This window comes from Nicotiana tabacum, chromosome 19 (assembly GCF_000715075.1).
Source record: "Nicotiana tabacum cultivar K326 chromosome 19, ASM71507v2, whole genome shotgun sequence".
Taxonomy (NCBI): Eukaryota; Viridiplantae; Streptophyta; class Magnoliopsida; order Solanales; family Solanaceae; genus Nicotiana; species Nicotiana tabacum.
Genome location: NC_134098.1, coordinates 142,859,925 through 142,870,472, shown reverse-complemented (window position 1 = coordinate 142,870,472; position 10,548 = coordinate 142,859,925). Strand labels below are relative to the sequence as shown.

The 10,548-nt window shown below is 36.0% G+C and overlaps 1 protein-coding gene across 1 annotated transcript; it reads right to left on the bottom strand.

Moving 5' to 3' along the window:
- Positions 1-1,374: 1,374 nt before the first annotated feature.
- LOC107765345 (nitrate regulatory gene2 protein) lies at positions 1,375-6,903 on the bottom strand. Its single transcript, XM_016583982.2, has 4 exons — positions 5,183-6,903; positions 4,618-4,802; positions 3,461-3,684; positions 1,375-2,535 (listed from the first exon to the last, which is right to left on the bottom strand). The coding sequence occupies exons 1-4, from the start codon at positions 6,549-6,551 to the stop codon at positions 1,749-1,751; spliced, it is 2,565 nt and encodes an 854-aa protein (XP_016439468.1). The 5' UTR covers positions 6,552-6,903; the 3' UTR covers positions 1,375-1,748.
- Positions 6,904-10,548: the final 3,645 nt, after the last annotated feature.

Sequence of the window (10,548 nt, the reverse complement as noted above, 5' to 3'; positions counted from 1 at the left end):
CAATTAAGTAGAGGGGAGGGAGTAGTATTTTAAAGTTCATATCTTTATTTAATATTAAAATGTGTTCAGTGGGTTCATCGTTTTTTGTAAATTGGTACCTGCCTCACTGGGATCTTCAGTTCAGTATAAACAGAAATGTGCATCAGATCCAAGAAATAATTCTCATGAAAATATGAGAAAAACAATACTTTATAGAAATGAAGTAAAAAAGAAAACAAGAGACATTAGAGAGTGGAGGCAATTCAAGTTTGAACAAGATGACAAAATTTATGACCAAATAAGACAAATACGTTGATGGTACTTTTGTTTGGGTTACCTACTTAGTAGGCGGACTTACCCAATTACATCATAATATCTTACAAATATTTACATTTCAATAATAACAATTCACCACCAATGAGTAAAATGAAATCTCTTTATCCTTAGTTCAAACCTTGAGATAGTTGGCCGGACATGAATCTGAATTAATAGACCAGTATTTACAGTCACTAATAACAATTCAACCGACTTTCCTTTTGTCTCTTTTCTCCCACCAGCACAAAAACTAGCGGACAGGGTCGGAGCTAGCATGTGAGACATGGGTTCGGTCGAACCCAGTAACTTTGGTCCAAACTATGTATTTGTCTTAAAAAATTCATTAAATATGAACAAATTATCAATTTGGAACTCAGTAACTTAAACAGACTAATATCTCGAACTCATAAATTTCAAATCTTGGCTCCGCCTCTGCTAGCGGATGTTGTAATTGTAAACTAGGTTAGTCATACTTGCAAGCTGCTTCCTCCTGTCAGTTTTTGTCATCATATGTTATTAGAAATATATTTCTGAATCTTAGTGTTTGCTTTACCTGCATGCACATGCAAGGGAACAGGGGGATCAGTTTCTGCATTATGTAGCAATTGATCCAGTTTTACCTTTGTATCCACAGGTAGAATGGAACCAAAAAAAGGGCATCGTCTTACAACCTAATAATGACTAAAGAGGAGAAAGAACACAAGTCTATTATTTCATGATTGAGTAGAATTATGAAAGATTTCATGGGGACCCAAATCAGCAAAAGCTCCAGCCTTTCTTGTGTCCTTTCCACAAGCTTAAAAGAAAAATAGTCCAACAAGGAGAGAAAATAAAGCTATCACTTAAATTTTTTGTAAACTTTTTTGGTCCTTTTGAAACAAAAGATAGAGGCCACTCTGCCTCAATGCTACAGTAAAGTGGCAAAAGCACATTATATTTGAACTGCTGCTTCACCAGCAGTGTTGAACCAGAACTAAGATTTGAACTGCTATGGTCACATAAGAGCACAAATGAACCTCGTCTAATGCTTCTATACTTGGTGTGACATGCTCACTTTAACGAGTACAGAAAAGACTGAAATTTAGGTCATGAAAGATTCAGTACAATAGAAGACACAGCAACAAAGTTTGGTTGCAGAATTGTTTTTTACACTTTGACATAACAGAAGAGAATACATTTATTCATCTGCTGAACATGTTGACCTCAATGCAGTAATGCAAATAATTTGCTATACAGAAAACATTCCTTTCCCACCACTAGATAAAGTACAAAATTGCAAAATTCCACATATCTACAACATAGCAAAATATCAAGGGAAAAAAGCCAACTAGCTGAAAAGAGCCCATGACCAAAAATGCCAGCCCTTTCTCTTCCATCCTTGCTCAGAACCGCGGAAAAAATAGCCAAAATAAATAAATAGTACTACTAGTATTCAGTTTTCTGTAAGTTGCTTCCTACTTAATAGCATAAGAATGAGTGCATACAGCCTCAAGGGCCTCTGTCATCAAGGAAGAAAAGCTGGTCATAGCCTGGAAAACTCCCGGCAACCCTGTCTGAATGTTGTTGAGAGTCATCGCTCTGGTTACGTCCACTGCCTTGGAGTGTTTCAGCATCTCATCTTCCACACGCCGTTGGCTAGCTGCAAGCTCAGCCTTTTTCTCAGCAAGAGGGTCTCGTGTATCTAAAACACTACCATTATCAGGTCCCATCTCAGGAAGTCCAATGCCAACCATGGAGTAAGAGTTGTAATACTTCCTCTCAATGCTCCTAACACTCGAAGCCTTTTTGTCAAGCTCCTTTGATGCAGATTCAGTTCGCTTTTTGATCTTCAACTCCTCCGTTTGTTTCACAAATATCGAATGGACAACGTTTATGAAGCTTTTGATAGCTTCTGATGCAACAGTGTCAGGAATACGATCAAGGGCTAGCTTCCATTCATCGCAAAACATAAATGAATCTGAAGGTTCCCTGTTGCCATTAGTTGGCTCAATATTGACAGATACGAGAGTGAGCTTGAACCAACCATGAAGGGAGCGGATAAAGTCCCTTTGAAATTTTATGAGGCGACAAAAACTCGAGTGCCATGCAGATACAGCAGACTCAAGATCACGTGTCGCCTGCCTGTGTAGGTCAGACGTTGATAGACCTTTAGTTGCTCTATTGATGAGACCTCGCACCTGCTGCACAATGTCATTCTGAACTTCATGGAACTGGTTCATGGATCTCCACATATACATGAATCTGCACCCGTTTATACCAATATCAGTTGAGGACTATTCAGGGGCAAAACTTAGAAAACAGTAAACACTTTATCATAAGCTGCCATTCAAGTTCAAAACATAAACATAGACAATCTTTTAAAACTTTCTTCCTAGTAGAAGAGCACACATGTTAGCAGCAATCATCATAGTAATTGTCAAAATTCCAGTGGTCAAAGAAACTGAATCTTTAGCCTACAAATCCTAGACCATAACATTTTAGGTTAGTACTGTAATTGACTTGACCTGGCTCAGTTGTAACTACTATGAAGAACACTACTTTTTTCTTTTTAGATTAAGCTTATCAAGGTAACAATAATGATCAGCCTAAGAAGCACCACCATATTTAGCCATCAATTACACATGTCAAAGCACAGTAGACGTTCCCAATTTCCAGAAATAGTGGTTCCATCATGACCACAACCTGTCCTGGAGAGGCTGTCAGACTCTAGAAAGATGCAACGTGGACAAGCTTAGGGGCTCAGAAAGACAAAAGCAAGGCACATTAAAAGATAAATAATTTTCCAATTACCCACTGAAACAGGCCAGTATCAACGCCAACATGTTTTGAGAGCATGACTATAGAAGATGTCAATTTTAGGTAGGAGAAGTTCAGGTTATTCAATTCAATTTTAAGGAAATAATTCTTGAGATGGCTCGGTGATTTAGGTTCTAGAATAAAGCTTGGAAGAAATTTCGGTAAGGATGTAACCATACTTCTTTAATCTCATAAGGATGGAAAGTGGCTCCAATAAGTTGATGCTGCCTCAGAGCAGTATTGCAACCTAAGTACTAACCATAAGTCATTTGAACCAATAATTCATGCATGTGTCTGACAGCAAATAATCTGAATAAGATTTGCAGTCAATAAATTCCAAATCAAGTATGCACCAAACATAAGGACTTACCCATGACAAAGTTCAACAAGCTGTGGGACAAGGTCAGAGTCTCTTAGACCAATAATGGCAGAGGATGTAGTTGAAACAGCCTGCGATGTGACCACCATCAGCGACTGCAACCTCTTTATTGATGCCTTGGTTTTGTCTAACTTGGCCTCCTCATCACCTCTGCATTCTTGACTCTGTAATGTTGCCAACTTCTTTTCATGCTCAATTTTAACTCCTTCCCTTGCCTGCATTTATAATACTTGGATTAACAAATGTGTAGGGCTAAGGACATGTGCAAAGAAGCAGTTGCTCAAGTTGGCAAACCTTTTCCTCTCCCTTTTTTCTACTTTTTTTCTTGTCTTTTTCTTTTCTTTCGAATAGTTCCTTTTGTACTCAGTCTCATCAGAATAACAAAATAAAAAGAACACATTGATGTACTTAAGAATCAGCAGGCAGGAAGACGTTAGAAAAATCAAGTAGACATGAGTCACCAACAAACAGACAAGCAAAGAGCAAGTATATGCAGAGACATGCATATATCCATAAATAATTTTTAATCATGTCAAGAAACACTTTCCTGTCTATAAGGAGTTGAAAGGATTTTAAAACTGCTCAAACACACTACTTATACTACTCTTTTCCACAGTAATAATCACAAAAGGAAGAAGGAAGTATTTCAAAATGAGGTCCATATCAATTTAGAGCTAACTTAGTACAAGGCAGGGCCACCTGCATGTTCTAAAGTAATATAACTTATAATAGCTCCAAGTTGTCCTTGTCAAGTCATGCAGTTACCTTGGATACTCTAGTCATTACGCCATTATTGACTAAATGGAGTGCAAACAAGTTAGATTACACAAGCTGAATAATCTGAAGAAGTTTGGATAAGCATGATCCGTCCAATTTTGACACCTCTGACTACCATAACATGCATATGATTCCCAGCCGAAAACACAGCTTCTGTCACTCGACTAAAGTACAAATACCCAATTACCACTATTGATCATATTTTAACCTATTTTTGATTGAATCAGAGTAGAATTCAGTAGAGCTTTCTATCTTTGCAGACAACCACAGTTACTCAACTGAGATCATGATTCATAAAAGACCAATTGGTATACAACACCGAGAAAGTGAAAAGAATGCAGTGAAGACTAAGGCAGGATTGAGAAGAGCACCTTCACTTCCTGATATAGTTTCTTTTCCCATGCCAAGAGCCGCTCCAAGGTGGAACAAAGACTCTTTTGGGAACCTGGTTCATCAATGGAACTAGGTTCAAAACGATACTTGACCGCCAATGGAGGTTTTGAAGACCAAGTGGAGCTTATGGTACTAAATACTCCACTGGAATGATACACTGTTTCTGCAATGAACAAAAAAAACAATAATTAAATTCCAAAATTTTCAACAAGATTTTCTCAACTGGATCTCAGGGAAAGAAAAATCAATGTCAATCAACTAATCTCAATCCCAAACTAGTTGTAGCCAATGGTATGAATCATCTGGATTCATCATAATTTGACTAATTTTACCCCGAACACTAACCTACCACAACCCTCCTCCTTTATCCAGACTCAAAACTGGCCAAGCGAAGCTCAGAAAGGTGAGCTCACAAATGCATTCCAGAAAATTACAATACCATCTAATTGTAATTGCTATGTCAAGATCAAATCAACAAAAAACATGGAAAAATAAAAAAATCATTATGCATTCCAGATAAATCAAGAATCCAAAAAAACTCACTCTTTAACTGCTTAAAGCTGCGATCAAGCTGAGCTCGACCAGTCTCCAACATCTCAGAGACCTGGTCACCAGCAGAAGCAGCTTTATCAAAGTAGTCCCTAATGGCAGCAACAATCTCAGCTAGATCCTTGTGCCTCACCACTATACTCCTATTATCAGATACCATCTCCTCCACCACTTTCCCATTATTCCCATTCCCCCAACTCATTGAAGATGACCCCCCATCCTCCGACGATACCTTATCCGACTTCCTCCCTGAATAACTCTTCATCCTCAAGTTCACATCATCAATCTTAGAAGCTTCCTCACTCTTCATTGACCCAAAATTAGACTGGGTTGGCCCAAACCCAGATCTTATCTCATCCTTCTCTTCCTCTTCATCATCATCAGAAGATGAACTCGTAGTACTATAATGATCATGGTCCCATTCACTGCACTGTACCTCTTCTCTCTCAGCTTCACTATCCTCCCACTTACTATTATTATTCAAATGGTGACCTCTCTTGTTTTCACCCACCATTTTGTGATTTCTAATAGAACCATTAGTCAACTTCTCATCATCAACACTATGACTATCAAAAAAATCTAACTTTTGCTTGTTCGACTTCCCACTAAGTGATGATTGGTCAGTAGTAGGATGATGATGCTGATTGTGAGAGTAGTGTGAATAAGATGTGAAATTTGAAGCTTTATCATCATCATGCTCATCATCAGCATCCATTGTATCAACTTTATGGAGGCGTTCAAAGTAATCTGAGCTAGGAGGGGAAGGAGGGTAAAAGTTTTCCCAGTTCCAAACAGAGGATGTTTGTGAAGGAGTACTCGAATACGTCGAATTCGCTTTCGCATCGTACGTATAATCCTCCTCATTGTATGAACTCAAGCTTGATCCCGAAAGAATGTGTGGGAGTTTTAACGGTTTTTTCCGTTGTTGTAACGGTTGAGGCTGACGGTGGTGGTGGTTGTGGTGGGAGGAAACAGAGGAGGAAGAAAGTATGTGAGGTAGCTTTGATGAAGCTATCGTCGGCGACGGAGAGGGAGAAAACACCGGCGGCGGTGGTGGTGGGTGGAGTGAAGGTGATGGGGATGGGATACGAATAGGAGGTGGTGGAGCTGGGGTTTTAACGGTGGTGGTAGTAGTAGAGGGTGTACGGAGGAGGACGGCGGGGGTATGATCGGAAACGGAAAGAGGTTCACCGGCGGCGAAGGTGGAAAGAGCAGAACCGGTGATACGTAGTGAACGGCAGTAATCGGAATGAGCTGAAGCTAAATGATGACGAGCGTAAACAGCTTCTTTCATCAATCGCCGGCGTTCTTTACACCGGCGTACGGTGTCCTCGTTATCTAGCTTCGACGCCGTGCAACCCATCTGTAAATAAATGAGGTGGGGTCTCCGCCGCTTACGGTGGCAGCACGGACAGTGGTGTGTATTGTGGAGTTAAAGAAGGAGCGACGGAGATGGGCGGAGAAGGTGAAGAAGTGCCATTGAGAGAGTTTTTTTACACACAGACACACAGTACATAGACACACACTGACTGACTACTTCACTTTACTCTTAACACTTTCCTACTCCACTCAAAAAGTCTTCCACTGACTCGCTCTGTTTTTCCTTTTCTTTTTTCAGTATTTAAAAGTTTTGAAGCTATTTTAATACTGTACTACTCTATTCCAAAAAGAAATCACAATTAACCATTTAAGAAATTAAAAAAATCATTTTTTCCAAAAACTATAATCTTATGCACTTCTAAATAAATACTATTTAAAAGTAGTTAAGAATTTTGTAGTCTTAAATATATATGTATTAATTCTCTTTACTCCAAGAATCTTTTTTTAATAAAAGAGAGTAAGTTTTTCAATTTAATTTGATTGTGTTGGAATGTTAAGATCTTGATTAATATATGGGTCGCATTCGAGAAAAAGAGATGAATTTCCTTAATGTGATTAAAATAGTGTAGTAGTATAATTTTTAATTAATGATTTATTGATAAAAAAAAAGTGTGGTTAGAACAGAGAAAGGCTGCTTTTTGTATTTAGCTTGGATATGGGTGGCAGCTGGCAAAAAGCAACAAGAAAGAGTAGGGTAGGGTCTAGGGGGCCCTAGGTGGAGGTAGCTGCTTTGGGATCTTAGATTGAGGCATAGAGCCCACTGTTATTCAATACTGAATTGAGATTTTCAATTGCCATATTTTAGAATGTTTTTTTTGGTTGATTGTTGTCTTAAATCTACTATATTAATTTCGTAATATTTTTTCTTTAATGTTTGCCACTCTTCGTTTTTGCGAATCAAACTTTGAATAACTTATTTAAATACAATCTTTCCTACTTACTGTATATTTGCTGTACTGGATCTGGAAAGAGTAAAGTTTTTGGATCATTAGCTTCTCAAGTTGCAATTAAATAGTTGTAGATCTTATTGGCATATTATGTAGATTTATTAGAAGAACATTGCTTTGAAAATTTACTTACTATTTAGCAGTTTTAGTATATAACTTAATGTTATTTATGTATTTTTTGACTTATGTTATTATTTATTATTGTTTTTGTTGCGGTTTTTCGATTGCAGTATCTAGTGTTAATTTGTATTTTTACTTCGATTTTTTGATTGATGTACTTGTTGTTGCCTTTTTTTTTTATTTTTTCTAAGCATATTAGGAATAAGATATGCATACATACTATCTTCCACAAATCTCACATGTAATATTACGCTTGGTAGCCACTTGTGGTTTGTTGTTGTATTTAGTACGTACTTAAGCAGGTTATTAGTTCGTGTCTGATAATAATAATGTAAAAACCCAGAATGGTCCTTAATGGTATCATCTCATCTAAGGTTTTCCAAAAAATATGTAGGGACAATCTCGAAACTTGTGTTGACTAATCTATAGGTGCTTAAAAGGAGACGTTTGAAGAAAGACACATCACCAACCAAATTAGTAGCTAAAGACATTTATAATATCGCTCATAATGCCAATAGGCAGACTTAATTGCCAAGTTTGTTCTTAAATCTACTGGAAAAAGTTGGGATTATATTTCTATTCTACTCGTAGTCTCTTATTCTGATCCGTAATTTATGAAAATTATTTAGGGAAATCCGTAGTCGGTACTTTACGGGTGCACTTGATAATCTGCTTAATGTGTAATAACTCGTAAAGATGTGAATCGTACTAGATAAATTCAGTGCGACAAACTCTAATTGAAACAACTACTGATATGGGGAATCCATTTTAGAAATCACTCTGCCAATCAACTCAGCCAACCTTACGGGTTTGGCCATTAATTTATGATAATAGTTTTCAGTGAGTTTTCGCTTCAATGCTGAACAAAATCTTTCTATTTACTCAACAACGACTTGTGTAAGTTAGACGGACATTATTACAACTTTCACAAATAAGACTCCCTTGCTCCTGACGTGTCAAGAGACTATATTCATTTGTTGTTGTTTTTTTTGTTTTTGGTTTTGGTTTTTATGAGCGTTTAAAATACGTGAGATGTCAAAATTGTCCCTTTTAGTGGCAATTCACCTTTCTAAAAAGTGCGATGAAATTTGATTCATGCTGATGCGTGAACCTCTTAGAATAAAAGTGTACTAGATAATTTAGGGGTTAAATAAGAAAGATGGCTAAAATTAGGGCCAAAATGATAATTTACCGGAAAACGGACATTATCAAAATGCAATCATTCATTAAGACAAAATGCAAAAGATTAAAACCTAAGGAATGTTGATTGATCATTTTGGCAAACAGTAAAAGAACATTTATAATGTCCAACGTGATTGTCTACTAGGAATGGTATCGAGAAATTCAACTTTTTTCTTTAAATGTGAAAAAGGGAAAATGACAAGATTTTGGTTACGGTAGAGTTAGGACCCGCGTGTCCATAAAATAAAAATAAAAAAATTCCGAATTTTCTTTTATAAATGTGTTTTTTCATGAAATTTTGCAAGTTTTATAAAACCAATTAAAAAATGAGTTTTGCAAAAATCAAAACACTTTTTCCCCACTCACAAAACTATAAACACAATTTCAAATATTAAATATTATTTTTTAACTTAACTTCGAATACTATTTTTTTCTCTAAAATTATGTCCAAACGCCTATTTATACTCTAATTAGGGCAAGAAAAGGAAACTTCTTTTTAGAGTGTTGGTTGGGAGGTTTCGAAACTTTATTTCTCTTTTCCAAAAGGGGTGCACAAGAGCATATTCTCACATTTGTTTGGTCAAAAAGATAGTATTTCACATTTAGGGTTTTTAAGGGGAAGTGCGCCATGAAAACTCACAACAAATTACATTACCCATGCCTGTTATTTCATTTCATTTTCAACTTTATCAGATATAAATATCATGATCTTACAAATTTATTACTAGGGAATTCATGGTTTATTTGGTTTGATTTTTTATCTAAACAACAATCAAATCACTATTGATTTATTAAACATACCAATCAAATCAAACCAAAAAGTCTGTTTTTTAATTTGATTTTGTCGATTTTATCAATTTATTTTCACACAAAGCGCAAATCCAATTCATTCAATCCATTTCAGCTAAAAATACAATATCTCATATGTCCTTTAGGAAGAATCTAACAAACTGATTGACCTATTATTTATTGAAATATCTATGTGAGAGAAATTCCATTGGAATACATGATAATTAATCACTTCCATAAATCAAACTACAACCTTATATCTATATATGTTTTCAATTTTCCCTATCATTAAGAATTTATTAATTAATGTACAGCATATATATAATTTTTCTTAAATTTCGAACTAAACTAAATATTGTCATATTTTTTAAATTTTAAAATCAACCCAAACTTATGTCAGTTTAATTTGATTTTTGGCAATTGTTAATAGAACTATTTCCAAAAATATTAGAGTAAAAAGGTACATTTTCGTCTTTACGATTAGTTCTTAACCAAAACTTTAGGTTAATGGCAGAGAACTTTTTAAAAAATTAATGGGGGAAAAAAAAAGGAAAAGAATAGATCAAAAGAAGGGAGAATAAAACAGTGATTCTTTATTCTTGAAGTGTGAATATTATTTAAAGAAGAAAGACATCGGGGAAAGGGAGAGAGCGGTGAAAAGTTTGAAAATAGTGAAAGGGATTCTTCTTATACTTCTTCTTTTTAGTCTCTTCTCCAACAGTCTTCACTAGACAATGACATCGTATCATCTCACATGCTTCTCTTTTTCTTCCTCACTTTTCTCTTTTTCCTTTTCTTATGTATTCCAAAATTTTCAAATGCTTTTTAGGCACAAAAGGAAAGGGGAAAAGAAAGAAGTGAAAGATAAGAAGAAATAAGTAAAAAGTTGACTAAGTTTTAGCAATATCACTAGTAGGCGCCAAGCAAGCTTTTTAACCAACC

What these genes read in the sequence shown, in the direction of transcription:
- LOC107765345 (XM_016583982.2), bottom strand. Translation starts at nt 6,551, where the DNA reads ATGGGTTGCACGGCGTCGAAGCTAGATAACGAGGACACCGTACGCCGG. An exon ending in CAGCTTTAAGCAGTTAAAGA is followed by an intron (nt 4,803 to 5,182) that starts GTGAGTTTTTTT and finishes TGTTCATTGCAG; the next exon opens with AAACAGTGTATCATTCCAGT. An exon ending in AACTATATCAGGAAGTGAAG is followed by an intron (nt 3,685 to 4,617) that starts GTGCTCTTCTCA and finishes TTATAAATGCAG; the next exon opens with GCAAGGGAAGGAGTTAAAAT.